This window comes from Schistocerca serialis, chromosome 6 (genome assembly GCF_023864345.2).
Source record: "Schistocerca serialis cubense isolate TAMUIC-IGC-003099 chromosome 6, iqSchSeri2.2, whole genome shotgun sequence".
Classification (NCBI taxonomy): Eukaryota; Metazoa; Arthropoda; class Insecta; order Orthoptera; family Acrididae; genus Schistocerca; species Schistocerca serialis.
The window spans coordinates 760,992,462-761,018,337 of record NC_064643.1 but is presented as its reverse complement, the minus strand read 5'-3'; the positions used below and the strand labels follow the sequence as shown (position 1 = coordinate 761,018,337).

Here is a 25,876-nt window from a genome sequence, read left to right as displayed (position 1 = left end):
TGAATATAATAGAGGGAAACATTCCACGTGGGAAAAATATATCTAAAAACAAAGATGATGTAACTTACCAAACGAAAGCGTTGGTATTTTGATAGACACACAAACACGCACACAAAATTCAAGCTTTCGCAACCCACGGTTGCTTCATCAGGAAAGAGGGAAAGACGAAAGGATGTGGGTTTTAAGGGAGAGGGTAAGGAGTCATTCCAATCCCGGGAGCAGAAAGACCTACCTTAGGAGGAAAAAAGGACAGGTATACACTCGCACACTCACACATATCAATCCGCACGTATACCTATACCATACATGTGCGGATGGATACCATACATGTGCGGATGGATATGTGTGTGTGTGTGTGTGTGTGTGTGTGTGTGTGTGTGTGTGTGTGTGCGCGCGAGTGTATACTTGTCCTTTTTTCCTCCTAAGGTAGGTCTTTCCACTCCCGGGATTGGAATGACTCCTTACCCTCTCCCTTAAAACCCACATCCTTTCGTCTTTCCCTCTCCTTTCCTCTTTCCTGATGAAGCAACCGTGTGTTGCGAAAGCTTGAATTATATACCTATACCATACATGTGTGGATGGATATGTGTGTGTGTGTGTGTGTGTGCGCGAGTGTATACCTGTCCTTTTTTCCTCCTAAGGTAGGTCTTTCCGCTCCCGGGATTGGAATGATTCCTTACTCTCTCCCTTAAAACCCACATCCTTTCGTCTTTCCCTCTCCTTTCCTCTTTCCTGGTACTTTTAGTCAAAAATGTTTCTGTAGATATATATAAAGAACAGTGTTATGGAACCACTGGCTGTCTTCAAGCCATGAATTAACATTACAAGTGAAAGGAAGATTCCTTGACATCAGATATGTGTTTCTTAACCGTAGCATTTCTCGCATGTCATGTGTATCTGATAGATGGTACAACTAGAAAAAGAGTTGTATATTTGACAGCAAGGGACCTCCTTTAAGCATGATTTAGTGACTGGAAGATCATCACTTGACCAAAACTAGTTGTCTGGAAGTAAATTATTATTACATCATCTTCTGGTGGTACCAAAGAGATGTTTCGTTACTTTTTGTATCACTGTGATTTACCCACATCCCTGATCCAGTAGAGAACAGAGAATCAGAAGGAAAAAACTTAGCAAGCCTCCATGTGTGTTCAGAATACTCTGATTTTGGAATGTTTATTTGCAAAAAAAGTTATGTGTTACCTCACTCTTTTTGAACACACTTTTCTAGAATTTTAATATTTCATCACTTAAAATGTAGAGGACCCATTTCTGGAACCCATGATGCTATCTTCATGAATTAGCAGTGAGAGCCAAAGTCCAGCTTCTCATACAGCGGGAATAATCTCCAGATTACTGGTCTCTGTTTTTGCCCTATGAACTTAGGTTCTTCAGAAAACAGTGTCCATTTCTCTATAGTGTCACACAAGCCGTATGTGTCTGCTAGGCGGTGTCATAAGACAGGACCAGCCAGAAATTCTACACGCGTGTGATGCTCCTGCACATGTGCAACATCCGTGTCACAGCGTGCACGCCGCAGCCGTCAGCGTTCATGTAGTGCATGTTTCTATGCACAGATGTCGCTTTATCCACTTGCTGGGATACTCTGTACTGGCGCATTCTAGTGCTCTTTCCACAGCTTGCAAAGCCAACCATGGGAAGGTATTTCGCATATTAAACATTTAAAATACTGTCACAGTCTACTCATTGAGACGTCTACTTTTATGTTAACAGTTTAACCCAGTAAGACAAGTAATACGGTTAACAACTGTGGGTTTTTATTAAGGCAGCTTGACTGATAGCACGTAAATACACATAATGTTTTTGATCTAGTATTTAAGAAAGAGAGCACTTAGCGACTTCCAGCAAACCTTATTCGTGATTTCAGATAACATTAAACTAATGCAAGGTTTCCTATAACTAATTCTCAGTGCCTTCAGTTACACACACATAATTTCTCTCTCACTGACATCTGAACAGAACGATAACCGCAGACCTCTCTATGATTACCTGTTATTTCAATACCATTATTGCTATATCTTTCATCAGTTCCGTCTGAAATCTGCATAATAACCGACAATTAGATGAATGTTATGGGGAAAAAAAAAAAAAAAAAAAAAAAAACGTAAATGTAAGTATACATTGGAACAATTGATTTAATGACCGATTTTCCTGATAATAATGTAACATGGAGCAGAATGAGGCAATAATGCACAGTTAGTAAACAATGATTTTTAATTATGAAAGGAATAGATTGGGCACAAATGCACGGCTCATTGACAAACGCAAGCAGTTGCAAAGATTTTCATCACTTATGCCTGATCGAAACCTTGATTTATTCATTTTCATCACGGAGAAAAATCTTTCACAAACATATGTGGACCCGAACAGGGACATAACTCTCGCGGCTTCTCGGTGCAGGCGTGGAAATTCTTGTTGTGAAAAATTTTTGTAGAATTCTTTTGTACTTTGCACTGCAAGGAACTTGTCTTTCAGTCTTGTATTGCACTGTAGGTCGATCAGTTCCATCTGTAGATCATTTGGAGCATCTTCAACTGATGACAAGAATGGCCGAGCAAAGAGGCATATGACAGGAGACAAACTCGTAACATCTGCAAATTGTGCTCGAAATTGTTCCTAGATATTTACAATTATTGACACGTATTCTTGAAATCTAGCACTTTCGTGGACCAGTCCAAGAGTTGGGAAATGTGCAGTGTTTTCTGTCAATAGCTGGCTCTCCCAAAGTGCAAGCTTCCTTTCAAAGGCATTTACTTTTTCCAGCATGTCAAAAATTAAATTATTTTCACCTTGCAAACTGATGTTCAGGCTGTTCATGTGAAACGTAATGTCCACGAGAAATGCAAGGTCTGACATTCAACAAGGGTCTTCCATTATAGGTTCACTTTTTCCCTTCTCATGTAAGAATGTTACTATGACGCAAATGCAAATCAAAAAATATTTTCAACATTTTACCTCAACTGAGCCAGCATACTTTGGTATAGTAAGGTATGTCACCGTGCTCCGCTCCTAATGCCTCCAAGAACCGCCGAAACTGGTGATGCGTAAGCCCATGTGTCTTCAGATAGTTTACAATACACACAACAATGTGCGTGACGTTTGCTAACGTTACTGATCTTGCACAAAGCGCCTCTCGATGCAGAATGCAGTGAATTCCATTCAACGTCTTGTCTGTGCGCCCCAGCTTTTTGTGCATCCATGCTGTGAGTCCTCTCTGATGGCCTTGCATTGATGGTGCTCCATCTGTGGTCACTGGGACTAACCGACTCCATACCGACTCCATCAATCGCTTGCTCGACAGCCTGGAGTAAGTCCGCACCTGTAGTAGTGCCTTTCAAAGGTACTAAGTCCAAAACGTCCTCTGTTACACAAAGTGTGTTATCAACACCACGTATGTATATCACAACTTGGGCTGTATCTGTAAGATCTGTTGCTTCATCGAGTGCAGCAGAGAAAGCAACAAAGTCTTTAGCCTTATTTATTAGCTGCCTGTGCACATCGCTGGCCGTAGCACTGATACGTCTTGTCACTGTTTGTTTGTATAGACTGATTTCTTGAAACCTGCTAATGTTCGTGGGACACACAAGTTCTGCAGCATCAATCTGACACCCTTTCACAAACTCCCCTTCGGAAAAGGGTTTCCCAGATTGTGCAATTCTTAATGTGATTTTAAAACTTGCTCGCAGTGAAGATTTAGTGTGGTTGTCATTCTGGAAAATTGAAAACACTACATTGTACAGCGTACAGTAAAATAGACATAAATGTAACACAAGAAACTAAGAGTTCAAGAAGTATCAGTTACTTTGATGTACAGTAAAATCGAGTTGATGTGTCTCATCCATTTCTTTAAGGACATTCAATTTTGCTTGCCGTTCTTCACTGTTGAGCACACTAAACTCGTCTTTGTGATATGTATTGTAGTGTCTTTCAATTGAAAACTTATGCTGGCTGCCTATTATTCGGCGGCACAGCAAACACTGTGAGTTTTCGCCAACAGCTACAGAAAAGAATTGCAGTTCCCAGTCATTTTTAAATGACTGAGAACATAGAGCTCCCATCCTTTGCTTTTTCTTAGTACCTGCCATTTCTCAGTACTTCTCTGTTAAGGTTACGGTCACCAGGGGTAAACGAGATTGGGTATGTTGCACTCTTCCTTGTACCACATAAACAGGGAAGTGGAGCCGCTGCCGTTCATTCAGCACACATGTCTAATAACAGATGTCGCTGTTGCACATGTGCAGCATTTCCGCACGTCTGCACACTGTGCAGCGTTTGGCCGGCCCTGTCATAAGATAGACATCTGACAGGCCTAGGCTAGTAATGAGTAGGTACATAGTTACTTATTTTGTGCAGATGAGTTTTCTTAACGATGGGATGGTGGACACTACTGTTTCCTTTTTACTGTCAGTTCTGGATTTGTTTCACTATCCACTATTAGGAGTGAGAGCAGAATATTATCCATTCAGGTAATTGGAATTTTGGCTGGACTGCCTGGAACCTAATGTCATGTAAACAGTTGGCATAGTGGTATGAGGGAGAGAAATCTTGAATAATCATACAGCCACACATAAATTAGTAAGTGAGAAGTGAGCTCATTTGTAATGTCTGATTTAATTTGCAATTAGAAAGAATAATATAAAATTACTGCTTAATCTGTAACACAAAACAGTCTTTTGTTTCATTCAGTGTGTTTTCTCCACTAATTAATGATATGTAGTAGCCCACCATAGGCAAAGTTATTTAATTTTTTACCATTTAATTATAACAGATACAAGATAGTCCTTCCCTCTTAGTGAAGTACAGTTGTGGAAGTAAGGATATTGCTACTGTTACTATCCCTTCTTGTTTTTGCTAATTTTTTTTACTGTTTCCTTGTTTGTTGCAGCATGTGATGATAAATGTACTGGTGTACTGCTTGATGAACTGGAGAATCTAAGTTTTATTTTATCAACAAATACGGAGCACCTTTCGGCTGGTTTTGTACCACCACCCTGGACTGCCTTAAGGACAATTCAAAATAATTCTGATAGCCTTAAACAAGAACTTGACGAATGGATCACTGTAATAGAAAAAGTGAGATCACTTCCAGCTGGTTTTGGAGAAGAGCTAAGGAAAAAAGCAAAAGCTCTCACGAACAGGGTATGAAAATACATATGGCATTTGTAAATATCACAAAAAGATTTTGGAGTAAGGTTGTATGTTATTAAATTGTGTAAATGAATCCTAAAACATTATGTAAAGGCTGTACCTCTGTGCATGACATGTTCATACATCAACATTCTTCCTGGAAATGTAGGAAAGTATGATGAAATGAATGATTTGTTGCCTGAAATACACCATATTCATTTAAAAATACTTCAGTAGCAATTTCTGCCACAAATTATTGCCTTCATCATAAACAATTTGTGGTGTCCCATAGATGCTGCATTACTTTTCAGCTTTCTGCCATTTCCTCTGCTGTAGCTATACTTTGCTACACTGATCATTGATGTTGTGGATCCATCTTTCCATTTTTGCCTAGGATTTTTCCCTTGAAACAATTTTTCAGGGAGTTATGCAGAATTAAGTAGGTAATCACTTTGTTTTTAAGTGCTGTTAAGCAGTGTTGATTTTCTACCAATTTATCTTAGATCAACACATTAGGTTTAGAAACTTCCTGGCAGCTTAAAACTGTGTGCCGGGCCGAGACTCGACCAGGAAGTTTCAGATCAGCGCACACTGCGCTGCAGAGTGAAAATCTCATTCTGGAAACATTAGGTTTTATTTCTGTTCAGGAGAAGTAAACGAGAAACACTACCCTGTTATATTCTGTGACTGTGCCACAAAATGTGGAAGTGTGTGGCATAAAATTCCACTTTGGATACTTAAATATTCTGGTCTCTTGTATGCATGGAGACTTACCTTCATAATAACACAACTTATCCAGCAGAGGGTCACATTTACCAAACTAACCATGGGAGTAAACTGAAATGCAGAGTGGGGGAACATCAAGTGTACAGCCCAACAGAGATCAGATTCAGGTCTTGTCCTGAACTTAATTTATGTTAATGACCATAAAATGACATTAAAGCAGGGATGCACTAAAGCAATAGCCACTTTTTATTCCCTGGCTACTGTACTACACCTTCCCCTACCTCAGAAAAGTAGTTTTGGAAGTAACAACTTCTTGAGTTGTTGAAAATCAGTGTCCACACAATTTTTATTTTGTTGTAAGATAAAAGGAAGTCATTAGGTAATAAATAAAGAGAACAAGTTGTTAATTTGATGTTTTGTCTGGTGGGCTGTGTGACAGCTGGTGTTGTCACATTGAAAAATGATGTGAGTTTTGGCTGTTTTTACTGATTTCAAGGATGACTCATGAATTAATTATTCTTTGATCTTCTAAAACAATGATAACAAAGCGTCCAGTGTAGCCAGAGAAATGAGTTGCCATTTTCTTGGAAGTGCTTTGCAAATGAACCACATTTGTTCTGTTAAGTTCATCGTTGAGCATCTTGACTGCTACTTTTATTCTGGCTCACACAAATATCTCCAAGTTTCATCTCCTGTTACAGAATTCTATTCAGACTTTGCATTTCCTCACTTGAATTTTCTTAGCATTTCCTTACACGCAGTGACACAGCCTCTTTCCGAGATTCGTTTATGTTATGCAGAATCCAATGGGAATAGATCTTTAAAACATAGCCACAGGTTCATACAAAATCAATTAATATGCTCACAGCAGACTCTATCTCTCAGAGGGTAACATGCTACTGTTCTTCAATTGTTTTGCATTAAGCATTAATACTTTCTGGAACAGCTGATTTTGGCTGATCTTTATGATTTCATCACTGATGGAAGCACCACTGTGACAGATTTCTGCAAACCAATTGCAGACACCCTTTTTGGACAGTGGTTGAATATCAAAAGTTGAATGAAGTGATTTGAAGAGGCCTTTACAGAAATCACAAATAATAATCCAACAAAAACCTTAATGTTAAATCACCATTTTTTTCACAAAAGTGTTTACTTAAACACACAGTTTAAACAATCTACTTGCTGCTTTCTGATCTGGCATTCTTTTAACAGTGACAAATGACAAGTTTCAAAATAATAACAATCCCACATCTCCGCAGCTGTTGTTCTGACCTTGTGGGATTCTTATTTTATTATACTCCAGGCAGGTCTTAGAGCTGAGTTCTTGGCTGCTTCAGTCAGTTGTGTCACAGATATTCTTTGCCTCTTTGTTTGAGATTTTTTGTAGTTTGTCCAACACATGAGACGCCGTGTTGGCTCAGAATACTATTTACACCCAGTTTTGAAATGTAATGCCTCTGAATTTTTTAAGTGAAAACTCTTAAAGCTTTTTAAATAAAACAAACATTACTGACATTCTGCTTCTTTATTCTGCGTTTCTACGCACTTATTTGTCACCAGAGTTACCCTGGTGACAAACACATTTCTCCCAATAAGAGTCCAGTTTGATGTTAATTTAAAATTTTCCTGGTGAATTAAATGTTTGAAGAGATTTTGGGATTGCAGTCAATTGTCGCAAACTTCACTCCATCATTTTTCAACTGGAAATATTGTGGAGTGAAGTTGATGACTGGCTGCAATTCTGAAATCTCTCCGAACAAGAGACCACTTTGTTGATACTGTCCCTGTACAATGTCTGACTTTGTTGACGAAGTCACAACCTGCCTCTGCTTGCACAACTTCATCATTATCAAAGATAAGTCCTAAAGTTGTTTTTAAGTTTTGGAAGTGGATGAAAATTGGATGGGGCCAAGTCAAGACTGTACGACGGATGATTTATGACACTGAACCCAAGGCATCAGATTGTTGCACATGTTGCAGCACTTGTGTGGGGTCTGACATCATGCTGAAGGAGAAGGTGCTCCATGTGCAAATGAACTCCCTGAATTTAAAACTTGATTACAGCATCTGTTTTCACGCACTGACAGTTATGTTACACACTACGATTTGGAGCTCTCTAGTGGCAGAGGGCTGCAGATATGTAGACATGAAGAATAAAGATGTTTAATGTTAATAACATTTGTTTTATTTCAAAAGCATTAAGAGTTTACACATAAAAATTGGAGGAATTACTTTTCCGCACACCCTCACAATATGGCAGATTTCCATGTTCTTTCAATGCAGAAGCCTCTTGAATGTTTTCGTAATCAGCATGTTTGAGTAGTGTGCAAACTGAACCAGTATTTCCACACTTTGGTCTTATGGTTAACTTTCCTACATCTTTTTTTTTTTAATTGTCAACTTTCACATTAGAACTGCTGATTGCTTCTTCATTGTGACTATCACTTCCAAATGTTTAGTAAACTGACTCAAATTTTTCAGATGAATGAGTTTAACCTGTGCATAAATTTGCTTTATTTTGACACTAATGCAGCCATTCTGCTATTTGCATCTTCTAATACTGAACAATGGCCAGTGATCATCTTGTTCCTAAGTAATCTGACTCTGCTTGGTTTTTCTTTGGGTTTACGGAATCAGTGAAACTAGATTACAGTTTTTGGCAGGACACAGTTTTCATCTGCATGATGTAAACAACAATACTGTGATTCTTCACCTTCTTCTGGCCTGTAATTGTGTAATGATAACTGATGCTTTATAGGTATAGTTATATGAGGTTTGAGACTTGTGACAAAGGAATATATGTTTCGGAGACATAAAAGCTCACAAATACAACTGTAGGCTTGCTCTCTTTAATTTAACCATCATGCCATTCGTCATACACTCTGAAGGTTAATTAGCACCAATAATTCATCATTGCTTGTGAGTTTGTATAATAGATCAGTTCTCAGATACTTTGATTCAGGAAAGACGTACTTGCTGTTCTATCCCATGTTATCATTAGATGTACATGTACTTATCTGACAACACTTATTCACAAGCCCCGTGTACATAAACAAGTCATGTTCAACCATTAGGCATTAACATAAAATCTCTGTAGCTATTGCTATATGTATTTAATTATTCCTTACAGTTAGGTTTGTAATACCACAACTCCTCCAAAATAATAATAGCTGCCGAATAATTGATTTTGTTGCCGTAAAATGTGAATGTTACATTTTTCATCTGTTCATCATTAGAAATCAGAAAGGCTGTCCATAATGATAAAAGGAAGTAGGTGAGACGATCCCAGTTGGAATAAAAAGAAGAAGAAACCAAATGTGACATTTACTACAATAAAAAGAAATCTTTATTTGGAACGTTGCACTCGGCCTTTTTTTTTTTAAAAAAAAAGTCATACATGCTTTCTGTAACAACACAGACTACAGTTAGTGCTCACTGCCATTTCCAGAGTCCCAAGTTTTGTACACTGACATCTGTAATCAGTGGCCTGCCGACACAATAACTCCCAAGCAGCAGCAAGATATTTCCGCAGTTCAGGCTGCTCTCACAAGGCAATGCCTATGCTGAGCCCGCTGACCATCTTTCGCGAATATTCTGCATGATACTGGAACTTGACAGAAATGCTTCTCCTGTATGATCAGCTCCAAAGAACGCTACTTAAACACCCAGACTAGCCGAGGAGGTCCTTGATATGGCAGGGCTATGTTGTGACATCCACCGTATGTCATTTGTCACGACAAGATCCACTGACAGTCTAAGTGGTACAGCTTTGCTGTGCTGTGATACTCAGTCTGTGTCAGTCGACACTGTCCTTAAGACTCAGCCACCACTGCCGTCATAGAGCCTCAGGCTGCCGACTGCTGCCTGGTTGTCAGCTGCTTGGCAGTTTTCACTGTGCTACCACCTCATAGTCCGAGGTACAAAGTGAGTGCTAGCCTGTTCCTCCTCTTGGGAGTCTGACGGCAACTGTGCCACTTTCCTAGATTGCAGTCCCATGTTCAGCACCCTGGTCAGTTCCAGCTGAGCTGTTCTGCCTGGCTCCAGTGATCAGTCACCATGTTACTGTCCCACCATCCTGCTGCCTGCCAGCTGCAGGCTCACAGCTCTATGTTGATTTGTGATTTGAAATAAAGAATTTAAGCAACAAGTTGGCTTTCTGCACATCCACCTAGCTCCAGCAGAGAGCCACTCGCCCACCGTTCTTGTCGACACCCACAGCATTTCATTTAGACATTAATGACGAATACTTCATTTCGGCACATTTTATCGTTAGCTTTTATTTTCAGTAATTTACCTCAGTTGTTCCTATGTGAGTATCGCTTACATAATTTTGGCTCACATTATTTGTTTAACAAGTAGAATAAAAAATTGAAGAATGAGTAACTCATTTCTTGCCAACACTTCTGCGCAGATACTGTTTTAATACTAATCAGATAACTATTGGAAAATAGTATTATAGACTTATAGGATGTTGGCATTGTGACTATTTTGTACTCGTAATGACTAATTAAATTTGTTTTACTAAGGAGATGCATTTTTGCTTTGTAACTTGAAGTAGAGTAACAACATTTTACTCCGAAGAACTGTTTGTGAAATTATCTTTAGTCAATTTTCAGGTAAAGAAACTTGAGAGGAATTCAAAACACGCAGTGGAAAGCGCGGTAGATGTTAGAACTGAGGCTACAGCTATCCAGAAAGAAATTTTACAGCAACGGACAGAAAGTAAAGGTTTGTAATTGAATGAACAGCTGATTATTGTACAAAGAAATTGAATGATGTAAGTAGAAAATGGACAAAAGAACAATACACGACTGAACTATATTTTCTGATGTGTCAGTAGTGCTTTAAAATGTATATATTTTTGCAACAATTGTAGTAATACTGTTGTTAATACTGGATGTCTTCTGGATGAGATGAGTATTCATTCTTAGTTTATCTCACATAATCCATCTGCCACAAATTTTGGATTAATTCAGATCCATTATTAGCTGTAACTGGACAGCTGATATTCTAGTTTCTTTAATAGGCTATGATCTCAGAAAGAAACAAGACATATCGTGCTATAATTTTCAAAACCTATGAAAATCCACTGACATCTGTGATGTTTGGATTAACAGTGAGTCTGTCATATTAACCCTTTCAGACCCTCTGGCTACAATTGTGTACATTTACAATTACTGTGTCTTAGTTGCAATAGAAATGTTTTTTCCCCAATGGAATCCTGAGGTACACGTTTGTGAATGTACGAGCTTTTCGTCATGTGCAGCTGGTTCCAACTGTTGGGTGTCACTATGAAAATATCGGCAAGTCAGTATAGCACTGCGCAGCAGGTTGTGACCACTAGAATTCATGAAAGTGGTCAGTTTGCTATATTCCACTGTATAATTGAATATTGATAATTGATATTTCTAAAAACAAAGATGATGTGACTTACCAAACGAAAGCACTGGCATGTCGATAGACACACAAACAAACACAAACGTACACACATAATACAAGCTTTCGCAACCAATGGTTGCTTCATCAGGAAAGAGGGAAGGAGAGAGGGATTGGAATGACTCCTTACCCTCTCCCTTAAAACCCAAATCCTTTTGTCTTTCCCTCTCCTTCCCTCTTTTCTGACGAAGCAACCGTTGGTTGCGAAAGCTTGTATTTTGTGTGTATGTTTGTGTTTGTTTGTGTGTCTATTGACATCCCAGCACTTTCGTTTGGTAAGTCACATCATCTTTGTTTTTAGATATATTTTTCCCGCGTGGAATGTTTCCCTCTGAATATTGATATTATTATTTTCCATCCCCCAGAAAAAATTCAGGTCTGGAGGGGTTTAAACATAGTTCAATTATTGTCAGTTTTGGAACAGATAAATAATTAATATTACACACTACTGACCATTAAAATTGCAATGCCATGAAAGCTGCATGCAACAAACATCAAAATAGAATGGAGTATATTACACACTTAGATATACAAATCATTAGCATTTCACTGCAGCTACACGAAGTAGGTAGGTAACACTATCTACATTCTGTATGTGAGGTAAGATTATGCAGAGGATGTGTCATTCAGAAATTGCATTTGAATGTTGTTTGTTAGTGAGAAGATTGTGTTATGCCTTGTGTAAAAAGGAGAAGTAACTAGCTGCATGTCTGAATTTGACAACAACAGGATCATGGGCTATTGAGATTATGATTCATCATTTCACAGTATTGCTGCTCATATTGGTCAGGATCCCATGACCTGTCATGGTATACCTGATGTAATAAACAAGGCGGTTGAGTTTAGGCTTGTTCCGCACACCTATATCACACATTCTCTGACAGCCAGTGAGTCTTCAGTATTGTTCTGAACAATCTGTTGTGAGTTTTGCAGCCACTGCAAGCATTAGGCTTGATCTTAGCAAATTATTTAGTGAATTTTTATTCCATTTGTAACAAGTTTTCATCACTTATGGTGGTGGTAAGTGACAAATCCTGCAGAAGAAAGCAAGAGACATAATTTGCGAGATACATGCTTTGTTCAAGCACAAAGCATGTGCATGCATGTATCGCAAATGTCACTTGGAACTGCCAACAATGCAACTTCCGTCCATGCATTGACCTGCATGAATCGCTTTTGTTTGTGAATTGGATTATAATATGGAATTGATGGCTACATGAGAATCATACTCAACACCAGACAGGATCTGAGTAGCTCTGCACAGTTAGTTGCCAAGAGGACAAACATTTTGTTTGCCCGGCTGTACAGTATTGTACAGCCCCACCACATACCCTGAGTCAATAAATGCACTTGTTTGCTACAAGACAAGTATTTACAAGGACAGTGTGAAGAAGTCAGGAACACTACAGACTATAAGCATGGAAACTGCTATTCTAGCTTCCTTTGATGTAGCAACAGAAAGAGATACACTAACAGTGGTGGTACCAATGACAACTCTGGACACAGGAATGGCACCACGTCTTCCTTCCAGAGTCTTTGTTCTGTGTACAAATTGATAAGCATACTGGAGCCTGCGTGTCTGCCTCAGCTACAAAGCACACCTGGTGCGGCGGGGCGGGATTGGTCGTCCGTTTTTGTTAACGCTATTGTTCAGTCCACCTACCTCGATAGGATTCTTGCCAATGTCCCCTTCATTCTGCCGTAGCAGATACATGCAAGGCAATGTAAAGCAGTGTTGATGAAACCACCACCTAATACCTACCACACAGAGGCTGCATAACTCTAGTTGAAAGTCAGCTCCTGAAAGTTCATGATTAAAAAATCGGACATTTGGGACCTTCAGTCTACGTGCAGAAAAGCGATTAAAATTAGATTAACTCTGCTTTTTATTCATACTGAAACACATGAAATGGATATCAAGTCAGTATTTAATATGGTAACACATTATCATTCAAAGTTCACTGTCTGTCTAACAAATATTCACTCAAAAAGCAGCCAGAATTTTAGTAAGTCCGACCCAACTAATTTTCACATTCTACCAGTCACAGACCCACAACTATTTGCAAGTTAAACATTAAGGCATTTCAGTGGTCTTCTTCATAAGAGGTACTCTCCAAAATATTTGTACAGAACACAAAACATGCCACGTGGAGTTGTTACTATGTTCAAAAAGTTCACACACCCATATATCTCAAACTATTTAATTTAGAAACACCAAATATTATTTAAAAAGTTCATAACTCCAGTCACTTCAGTCACGATATGCTTGAACCGAAATTAGCTCACTATTTCCTCATCTTACAGAGTATTTTAAGGGGCGATCTAACAGCGTGTTATCCGTAGACCGGCTAGCAAGCTACTCCTCTCAGGGTACTCTCCTATATGCCCACTCCTCTTTTTGTGCAGGAACAGCTTAACTCTGATTGGCTGTTGATCTAAATGACCAATCAGAATGTTCCTTCCAGATCATTCTCGCAGCAAATCTTGCCTTAGCCAATCACTAATTTGATAGTAAATAATGTCAGCAAAACTTCAATTTCTTGTATTTTGTTTAATCATAGTAAAAAAAGTGCAAAATTTTCTTCAAATTGCTAAATAAGCTTATTCCGCCTCTAACTATCATTCTGGCTACTTTTATACAAAAGCAAGCACACAACATACGTCTCCTGAATCGCGGATGCAACATAAGTTTCCCATGGTTCGTTTGTACAACGTTTTACATAAAATGAAATATTAAATTTTAATGTATGTCCCACAAACACTCTCTCAATCATTCTAATGCACACACACTGCAAAATATAATCAATAATTTTGACCGGTTTTTGTATTACGTAATGCACAGTGACTAAAGTTTTAAAAATAAAATTCTAATTAATTGATTTTTATGCACTGGTAACTTTGGAATGGCTTCAAATGATGATGAAAGTCACTCCGTTATTGCTCCTAACTTGTTTTTAAAAAACAAGCGTAGGTTTTAGGAGTTTATGTAATTCTCTTTATCTCGAGAACTATAATATATAAAAATCTGAAATTTTGACAGCATCATTCCATCAATAACAAAAGGCTGTGTACCATATGTGAACAAAGTCGGATAATAACTAATGTGGATTATGTAGATGCATGGAGGGTATGAATCTTCATATCGACTGAATGTTACGCTATGCAGCTCTCACAGCAGGCAGAGTCAGCTGTACTGTTAGCAAAGCGAAAGAAAAAAACATAGCCATCGTGCAGCCTCCGTGCTGCGTGCCTTACTGCAACGAATGTCATCTCGTAATAACTTGCTACGTTATACTGGTACCCACAACATATACTTTTGCCAGTTGAAATAGAGTCACTACTATGTATCTGCCACCAGCATTACACACTGCCAGTTGTTACTAGTGTAAGAAAAAGCTATGCCCGGTTGTAGGAGCACTCTTAGCCATTGACCTTAATTGTGCTTGTGACGCGTGTCCACGTGCCTTTTTGACCAAGTCGCACTCCACCATTGCCTTGTTGGGCTCAGTAATGGTATCTGTACAATGGGCACTGCATGTAAGTGAAGGCTGCTGAATGTACTTGGCCAGACCTGCCCTCTGTCATGGCCGCATTCCCTTAGACTTCCCAGGTCATAGCCCAGTATACCTAGTTTCCTCCGAATTCTTGATCATTGATCCTACAAATACATTACTTCTCATCTGGTATCACTTCTTTCACTATGCTTGATGATCAGTCATAAAGGACACTAGTGTATTGTCTCTGTCCCACATCTTACACTGCTTCAAAATGCCCATTATCCTGAGGTTGCGAGACCAGGGAAGAGTAGTTTCACACTGTTTTATGGATAACCACTGTGGTTTACTAAGGGGTGACATCGTTTCCCAAGAGGAAACTCTGATACAGAACTGTTATTCTTGGCGCAGCACTTCAAACAAGTGCCCTAGCAGTTATTTCCAAGTCTCCCTGCATACAGTGTCATTATGGCTGTATCAGAATGTGGAGATTCTGAGATGGGCCATTGTTGTTAAACTGCACAGGTCACCATCAAGCAGCATGGGGTGACATACCTGCATCTGTCATTGAAGCACAGTTTGACTCGCTGTCCGGCTAGGTTAGTGCCATGGCTGCTGCCGGAGCTGGTAGCTCAGTGTACTAAATTTTGCACTTTGTATGTGCCCAACTCAAGTATAAATTTAATAATGCATCCTTCCTACTATACTGTATACACTTAAGAAGTAAAATTTTGTTATTTGCTATCTTTCCTTGTGCTGCAATTTTAATGGCCATAAGTGTTATTTATTTTGTATTCCCAAGCAAATACCTGACTGTAAGGCTGTTAAAGCATTCTAGAGCTGTGGCAGCTAACTTGCGAGGAGCTGGTTCACCGCATGGCGGTGGAAGAAATTTGCACCCGCTGTAAGTTTTTCAAGTTCTGGAAAGATGGTGCCATACTGTTCCAGATCATCATACTGTGCTCCAGTGTCATGAATTAAATCCCAGACTTTACTTCAGGGTCTTATGCAGAGATGTTACACTACATTGTTTTGTGGGGATGTTAATATGGGCACCTTTGAGGTGGCATTCAAGCAGAATTTCTATATATTACTATTGTATTTTACCCTCTTCCCTCTTTTCTTTTCCATAATCATCCACAGAAAGACAATCTCGACATTATAGAGTGCAAGGCAGCTATCACAGTCTGCCACACAGCAAATAAACACATGTAACTTGCTACACCGAAGAAAGTCAAGAAACTCCACCACAGTACTTCAGTTTTCCATATTTGATCTCTGACTCAGCACTAATTTTTACTACATTTTAATAACCTAGTATTATTTAATTGCAACTTTATCACTTTATCATATCTGTTGTAGAATTATTACTGAAGGTCCATATCAATTCTCCCACCTAATGACTAGTTAATTGTATCATGGTGACAACTCAGTCAAATGTAATGGGGTTGGTGGTTACTGCATTTACTGTGTGCCTGACAAATTACCTTAAATGGGCTAAAGTGCTTGAACTAACTTCCGTTGCAGGCTTGTGGAAGCAACAATAGCATGTTTTTGGGCACATCACTGTCACATACTACCCAGTTCATAGACACTTTATACTTCATACTGTATTCTATCAGTGGCATGAAATTTTTTGAATCACTGTCTTTGTGGTCTATCTAGTTTCCACTTGTTAAATTCCTTTATGGTTGGGGGGGGGGGGGGGTACCTGAAAAGCTTCACCCCTTGCTTGAAATATTTTTTAACAAGTTAATATAATGGAAGGAAACATTCCACGTGGGAAAAATTATATATAAAAACAAAGATGAGGTGACTTACCGAACAAAAGCGCTGGCAGGTCGATAGACACACAAACAAACACAAACATACACACAAAATTCAAGCTTTCGCAACAAACTGTTGCCTCATCAGGAAAGAGGGAAGGAGAGGGGAAGACGAAAGGAAGTGGGTTTTAAGGGAGAGGGTAAGGAGTCATTCCAATCCCGGGAGCGGAAAGACTTACCTTAGGGGGAAAAAAGGACAGGTATACACTCGCACACACGCACATATCCATCCACACATACAGACACAAGCAGACATATTTAAAGACTTTAAATATGTCTGCTTGTGTCTGTATGTGTGGATGGATATGTGCGTGTGTGCGAGTGTATACCTGTCCTTTTTTCCCCCTAAGGTAAGTCTTTCCGCTCCCGGGATTGGAATGACTCCTTACCCTCTCCCTTAAAACCCACTTCCTTTCGTCTTCCCCTCTCCTTCCCTCTTTCCTGATGAGGCAACAGTTTGTTGCGAAAGCTTGAATTTTGTGTGTATGTTTGTGTTTGTTTGTGTGTCTTATCGACCTGCCAGCGCTTTTGTTCGGTAAGTCACCTCATCTTTGTTTTTAACAAGTTAATGTTGATTTTCCCACTGATTTGTAAAATTAAATGCAGTTACATAAAATGTGTGAATCATAGAAAATAAAAGTGTAACAACAAACTTTCTAAGGACAAGAATGTTGAATATTTGCAGATTTATGCCACAGATAATGTAACAACAAGACATTGTGAGGACAAGAACATTTGCAGATTTTGAAGCATAGTGGAAATTTCAAATATACAATACACAAAAATTGTTCCAACTATGGAAAAACGTGCTTTAGTATTACATTCTGTGTAAAAATCTGGCCTAAAGTAATGCAGTGTGCAAACTCTTTTGACATGATATTGCAGAGTTGCATCCAAGATGGTGGCAGGTGCCATTATATGCATTTCTCCATTGTGTATCACTTTCCATTTAACTGTTATTTACTCTGACCAGACTTTTGATTTATGCGTTATACTGGAAATACTGTACTATGCCCCAGTTCAGCCACGGGTGTAATATGAAGAGCAAGAAGCATATTCATAAATACAGATTCATTAACATCTTTATGTGATTCAGCTATTAATTCCTTCAGTTACAGCATCCGAGTCATGATTAAACAATGTAGTTTGTCATTTATTTTCTTTCAGATATAATTAAGAAGCTGCAGAATTTTGGTAAAGATGGGACAGCAGTAAATATTGATCTAGCACTTCAAGAATCTCACATATTACTTGATAAGATAAGGAAAAATGACCTAGGAAAGAGAGGACAAAATGCACTTAATATACTTAGGTGAGTATTTGATCTGGAAGTAAGTGCTAGATTAGTAAATAGTACAGAATCTGTCAATTAAATTTCAGTATTAGAACAAGTTGTATGCACTGAGAAGTTTTTAATCAAAAATAGACATTTGTTTATATTATTTAATAGTTCAAGATGAAGGTATACATTTGCAACTAATAAAAATACAGGCTTTATATCCTCAGAAGGACCACAGAGACAGATGAAGGTGGAGAAGCGATGATTAATTTATGTATGGAGGTGGTGAAAGCAGAGGGAAAACAGACAATGTGTTAGCATATGGTATTATCTGCACACTTGTCCTTTGTTTTATCTACCTAGTCTTAAATCAACAACAACAAAAAATTTGCACACAAAGGGTATGCTTGATATAGCTCTTGTTGAAAGAGCCAATCAGACAATAGCAGTGTACATTGTTTGTGTGTGACAAGTTAAAATGATATGCTGTTATAGAACTGAAGCCTTATTATCTGCCTTGGGGATGTCTCATTGATTGACTTATTTTTTACAGCTTCAGTGTGTTGTAGCATTTCTGCCATTACTTCCAAACACCAAAGTGCTTTTCACTCTATGATAAGTGAATACCTCCTCTCAAAGTGTGGATGTAGCAGGGAATTTGGTTCTCTCACAGCGTCTGGACAGTTACTGAAATTGATATGTTATGTTACTTTGTAGAGTATTTACTTTGCACCCATTTCTGAACTAGTTACTTCACTATACCAGAAGTATACAATGTCCAAATTTCCTTTCTCATACAGTTAATTTTAACTCTTCATTTTGGCTTCTGACTAGGAATTGTTTCTCCACTTCCTCCAGTTATTGCTTCAGGCCACTTGGTGCATCTTGTGCACTGTTTGTGCTGCCATATTTCATGTGAGCATGCTATTGACCCCTTTACACTGATTTAGTGATGTATTCTAAAACTTATGGCACCATACAGTTGGTATGAGTTCATGCCAATAGTATTTACTCTCTTTATTATATGTGATAGGTCTAAACTCTTAACTGTAAAATTCAAAAGGAATTGGCATTTTTTTTAAATTACGAGTAGACTCATTCACAATTACACTTAAGACAACAGGATACTAGCTGTGGATTGACATTCTGAAAGAAATCAGGAGAAGCAGCTAAATGCGATCTTGTATGGGATGTTCTTCCACTGCATCAAAAGGCTTGTTCACAGGGTGGTCCAGCCACAAGCATTTTTTAAAAAGTCCATTCCAGCTCAAGACCACATCTTGTAAAAACCTGACACATTTAGTGATTGTCTTTGGTCTTCAGAATTTGTTGCTATGACTGCCTTTCATAAATTTTACAAACAACTCTCCTTAGATGTCATATTACTAAATGACTTCAAAAGATTCACTAATGAATAAGAAAGCTACTTCTGCTGCACACAGGAATTTCAGTTAATTTCTCAAAACAAAGATGAGGTGACTTACCGAACGAAAGCGCTGGCAGGTCGATAGACACACAAACAAACACAAACATACACACAAAATTCAAGCTTTCGCAACAAACTGTTGCCTCATCAGGAAAGAGGGAAGGAGAGGGAAAGACGAAAGGAAGTGGGTTTTAAGGGAGAGGGTAAGGAGTCATTCCAATCCCGGGAGCGAAAAGACTTACCTTAGGGGGAAAAAAGGACAGGTATACACTCGCACACACACACACACATCCATCCACACATACAGACAAAAGCAGACACACACACACACACACACACACATATATATATATATATATATATATATATATATATATATATATATGTCTGTGTGTAATGTTTCCCTCATTATATATATATATATATATATATATCTAAAAAGAAAGATGATGAAACTTACCAAACAAAAGCGCTGGCAGGTCGATAGACACACAAACAAACACAAACATACACACAAAATTCTAGCTTTCGCAACCAATGGTTGCCTCGTCAGGAAAGAGGGAAGGAGAAGGAAAGACAAAAGGATATTTTTGTCTTTCCTTCTCCTTCCCTCTTTCCTGACGAGGCAACCATTGGTTGCGAAAGCTAGAATTTTGTGTGTATGTTTGTGTTTGTTTGTGTGTCTATCGACCTGCCAGCGCTTTTGTTTGGTAAGTTTCATCATCTTTCTTTTTAGATATATTTTTCCCACGTGGAATGTTTTCCTCTATTATATATATATATATATATATATATATATATATATATATATATATATATATATATATATATATATATATATATATATATATATATATAATATGAATTAATAGAGGGAAACATTCCACGTGGGAAAAATATATCTAAAAACAAAGATGATGTGACTTACCAAATGAAAGTGCTGGCAGGTCGACAGACACACAAACATACACACAGAATTCAAGCTTTCGCAACAAACTGTTGCCTCATCACGAAAGAAGGATGGAGAGGGAAAGACGAAAGGATGTGGGTTTTAAGGGAGAGGGTAAGGAGTCATTCCAATCCCGGGAGCGGAAAGACTTACCTTAGGGGGAAAAAAGGACGGGTATACACTCACACACACACACATATCCATCCACACATATACAGACACAAGCAGACGTATTTAAAGACAAAGAGTTTGGGCAGAGATGTCAGTCGAGGCAGAAGTGCAGGGGCAAAGATGTTGTTGAATGACAGGTGAGGTATGAGTGGCGGCAACTTGAAATTAGCGGAGATTGAGGCCTGGTGGATAACGGGAAGAGAGGATATATTGAAGAGCAAGTTCCCATCTCCGGAGTTCGGATAGGTTGGTGTTAGTGGGAAGTATCCAGATAACCCGGACGGTGTAACACTGTGCCAAGATGTGCTGGCCGTGCACCAAGGCATGTTTAGCCACAGGGTGATCCCAACTCCGGAAAGGCAACTCACTCACCCTTCACAACCTTTCCAGCAAACCTCAACCACCTCTCATTGCACACAAACCCAGTCTCTCCCATCTACTCAGTCTCCCACTTCCAGCTCCACTCCCTCCAAAACCTCAAAATTCCAATCAACACAATCTGGCACCACAACACCCTAATTCAGTAGTTAACCTTTACTCCAAACCTCTCTCCCAATCCGAAACCTCTGTCCTATCCAAAGGCCTCACCTTAAGCCCCACTCCCAGATTCAACTAAACAGCCCTCGTCAAAGATTTACTGTCCTACACTCGTACTCTCTGCTGGAAGTATTACTTTGCCACGAAGAAAAATGATCCTAATCCTACCCCTAATGATCCAACTCCCCAAGACACTATCCAAATTGAACCCTGCCTGGAACAGTTCCGTCCTCCGTCACAGCGGGACCCACCTCCTCTTCCTCAAAATCTCCCTCTCCAAACCTTCCAGGAATTTCTGACTTCCAGCCTTGCCTCTCAATCCTTCTTAAAAAACCTTAATCCTACTCGCAACATCACCACTGCTGAAGCCCAGGCTATCCGTGATCTGAAGGCTGACCGGTCCATCGTCATTCTTCCGGCGGACAAGGGTTCCACGACCGTGGTACTTGATCGTCGGGATTATGTGGCTGAGGGACTGCGTCAGCTTTCAGACAACACCACATACAAAGTTTGCCAAGGTAATCCCATTCCTGATGTCCAGGCAGAGCTTCAAGGAATCCTCAGAACCTTAGGCCCCCTACAAAACCTTTCACCTGACTCCATCAACCTCCTGACCCCGCACCCCTACGTTCTACCTTCTTCCTAAAATTCACAAACCCAATCATCCCGGCCGCCCCATTGTAGCTGGTTACCAAGCCCCCACTGAACGTATCTCTGCCTACGTAGATCAACACCTTCAACCCATTACGTGCAGTCTCCCATCCTTCATCAAAGACACCAACCACTTTCTCGATCGCCTGGAATCCTTACTCAATCCGTTACCCCCAGAAACCATCCTTGTAACCATTGATGCCACTTCCTTATACACAAATATCCCGCACGTCCAGGGCCTCGCTGCGATGGAGCACTTCCTTTCACGCCGATCACCTGCCATCCTACCTAAAACCTCTTTCTTCATTACCTTAGCCAGCTTCATCCTGACCCACAACTTCTTCACTTTTGAAGGCCAGATATACCAACAATTAAAGGGAACAGCCATGGGTACCAGGATGGTCCCTTCGTACGCCAACCTATTGATGGGTCGCTTAGAGGAAGCCTTCTTGGTTACCCAGGCCTGCCAACCCATAGTTTGGTACAGATTTATTGATGACATCTTCATGATCTGGACTCACAGTGAAGAAGAACTCCAGAATTTCCTCTCCAACCTCAACTCCTTTGGTTCCATCAGATTCACCTGGTCCTACTCCAAATCCCATGCCACTTTCCTTGATGTTGACCTCCACCTGTCCAATGGCCAGCTTCACACGTCTGTCCACATCAAACCCACCAACAAGCAACAGTACCTCCATTACGACAGCTGCCACCCATTCCACATCAAACGGTCCCTTCCCTACAGCCTAGGTCTTCGTGGCAAACGAATCTGCTCCAGTCCGGAATCCCTGAAGCATTACACCAACAACCTGAAAACAGCTTTCGCATCCCGCAACTACCCTCCCGACCTGGTACAGAAGCAAATAACCAGAGCCACTTCCTCATCCTCTCAAACCCAGAACCTCCCACAGAAGAACCATAAAAGTGCCCCACTTGTGACAGGATACTTTCCGGGACTGGATCAGACTCTGAATGTGGCTCTCCAGCAGGGATACGACTTTCTCAAATCCTGCCCTGAAATGAGACCCATCCTTCATGAAATCCTCCCCACTCCACCAAGAGTGTCTTTCCGCCGTCCACCTAACCTTCGTAACCTCTTAGTTCATCCCTATGAAATCCCCAAACCACCTTCCCTACCCTCTGGCTCCTACCCTTGTAACCGCCCCCGGTGTAAAACCTGTCCCATGCACCCTCCCACCACCACCTACTCCAGTCCTGTAACCCGGAAGGTGTACATGATCAAAGGCAGAGCCACGTGTGAAAGCACCCACGTGATCTACCAACTGACCTGCCTACACTGTGATGCATTCTATGTGGGAATGACCAGCAACAAACTGTCTATTCGCATGAATGGACACAGGCAGACAGTGTTTGTTGGTAATGAGGATCACCCTGTGGCTAAACATGCCTTGGTGCACGGCCAGCACACCTTGGCACAGTGTTACACCATCCGGGTTATCTGGATACTTCCCACTAACACCAACCTATCCTAACTCCGGAGATGGGAACTTGCTCTTCAATATATCCTCTCTTCCTGTTATCCACCAGGCCTCAATCTCCGCTAATTTCAAGTTGCCGCCACTCATACCTCACCTGTCATTCAACAACATCTTTGCCCCTGCACTTCTGCCTCGACTGACATCTCTGCCCAAACTCTTTGTCTTTAAATATGTCTGCTTGTGTCTGTATATGTGCGGATGGATATGTGTGTGTGTGCGAGTGTATACCTGTCCTTTTTTCCCCCTAAGGTAAGTCTTTCCGCTCCCGGGATTGGAATGACTCCGTACCGTCTCCCTTAAAACCCACATCCTTTCGTCTTTCCCTCTCCTTCCTTCTTTCCTGATGAGGCAACAGTTTGTTGCGAAAGCTTGAATTTTGTGTGTATGTTTGTGTGTCTGCCGACCTGCCAGCACTTTCATTTGGTAAGTCACATCATCTTTGTTTTTAGATATATTTTTCCTACATGGAATGTTTCCCTGTATTATAACCATACCATTAATTTGAACCCAACATTTATGTTTGTTATTGTCACTGTTGCATTTCGAAATCTTTCCTGTCGTCTTATTTTCTCTTTCTGTTTTTACCAGTAGTCTCACTTTGTATTCACCTTCCCCTTTTTACCGTAATACAATTTTATCTTGCCTATATATACTCAATAATACGTAACCCACTTCCAAACCATAACCAAAAAAATCCACCGTTTCTAGTTCAATAACAGCTGCTTTCACGTATTAAACAACCATTTCGGCTAGTTCTGATAACTTTCACTTTATTTCCACTTCCGTTTTTCGCACATCATTGATCATTTTTAGCCGCTCCCCACAGGTTTTATCGTCATTATTTCTTCGTCAGACAATTGTTAGCCCCATTTTCGTAATCTTTCACCATAACACCCCTCCTTTTAATACATTTACACGTTTTTCCGAAATTTTACCGAATTTCTCCGTCCTTTAACGTGTTTCAGCGGCAACACAACCACCTAACCTTCATGCACATCGCTGTCTACCAACCCAAGTTCACCACAGGATCAACTTGACCAACACTTTTTCGCTTTTTTTCATACCAGATCTCCAGTTACTTTCTAGTTCACCCTTCTCTCTCCCCATATATTTTTATCTTTCATTTTCATTTCAACCTCATGTTACACTTTCCACCTTCTAATACCATGTCACCCTCACAACACCCCCACAACGACCCCATTAAGTTTTATTTACATTCCCTCCGCAAACATGCCTTCACCGTAGCCAGATTACGCTCCCATATTTTATTTTCTCAGTCTTGTCTGACATTTGGCATAACCCCCAAAGGCCTCACACTAAAAGTTCCCATCTCTGGCTGCAACCCTTCTTTCCATCAGTCCCTATACCAGTTCCAAACTGAACAATCCATTGCCCTCACCCACCTAATCCTTCACCTACACATCAACTCAGCCAATGAACACACCCGTCAACTCCTATCCTTAATAAAAGTCCTCAATCTTTCCTCTCCCACATCCACACCGGCTATTCAGAGCATCCTCCTACAGGCCAACCACAAATTAGAACAGCATGCCACCCTTCACCTCAAAAAACTATTCAATCTCCTGGTTTCCCACCTCCGGAAAGGCAACTCACTCTCCCTTCACAACCTTTCCAGCAAACCTCAACCACCTCTCATTGCACACAAACCCAGTCTCTCCCATCTACTCAGTCTCCCACTTCCAGCTCCACTCCCTCCAAAACCTCAAAATTCCAATCAACACAATCTGGCACCACAACACCCTAATTCAGTAGTTAACCTTTCCTCCAAACCTCTCTCCCAATCCGAAACCTCTGTCCTATCCAAAGGACTCACCTTCAGCCCCACTCCCAGATTCAACCAAACAGCCCTTGTCAAAGATTTACTGTCCTACACTCGTACTCTCTGCTGGAGTATCACTTTGCCACGAAGAAAAATGATCCTAATCCTACCCCTAATGATCCAACTCCCCAAGACACTATCCAAATTGAACCCTGCCTGGAACAGTTCCGTCCTCAAAATCACCCTCTCCAAACCTTCCAGGAATTTCTGACTTCCAGCCTTGCCTCTCATTCCTTCTTAAAAAACCTTAATCCTACTCCCAACATCATCACTGCTGAAGCCCAGGCTATCCGTGATCTGAAGGCTGACCGGTCCATCGTCATTCTTCCGGCGGACAAGGGTTCCACGACCGTGGTACTTGATCGTCGGGAGTATGTGGCTGAGGGACTGCGTCAGCTTTCAGACAACACCACATACAAAGTTTGCCAAGGTAATCCCATTCCTGATGTCCAGGCGGAGCTTCAAGGAATCCTCAGAACCTTAGGCCCCCTACAAAACCTTTCACCTGACTCCATCAACCTCCTGACCCAACCGACACCCCACACCCCCACCTTCTTCCTTCTTCCTAAAATTCACAAACCCAATCATCCCGGCTGCCCCATTGTAGCTGGCTACCAAGCCCCCACTGAACGTATCTCTGCCTACATAGATCAACACCTTCAACCCATTACATGCAGTCTCCCATCCTTCATCAAAGACACCAACCACTTTCTCGAACGCCTGGAATCCCTACCCAGTCTGTTACCCCCGGAAACCGTCCTTGTAACCATTGATGCCACTTCCTTATACACAAATATTCCGCACGTCCAGGGCCTCGCTGCGATGGAGCACTTCCTTTCACGCCGATCACCTGCCACCCTACCTAAAACCTCTTTCCTCATTACCTTAGCC

General features: G+C 40.4%; 1 protein-coding gene across 1 annotated transcript in view; it reads left to right on the top strand.

The window, feature by feature from the left end:
* Nucleotides 1-25,876, top strand: part of LOC126485073 (laminin subunit alpha-1) — a 715,911-nt gene that overhangs the window by 549,520 nt on the left and 140,515 nt on the right. The window contains exons 25-27 of the mRNA XM_050108676.1: nt 4,907-5,160; nt 10,494-10,605; nt 17,801-17,945. Of these exons, the coding sequence (XP_049964633.1) occupies nt 4,907-5,160; nt 10,494-10,605; nt 17,801-17,945 (511 nt within the window). The remainder of the gene's footprint in view (nt 1-4,906; nt 5,161-10,493; nt 10,606-17,800; nt 17,946-25,876) is intronic.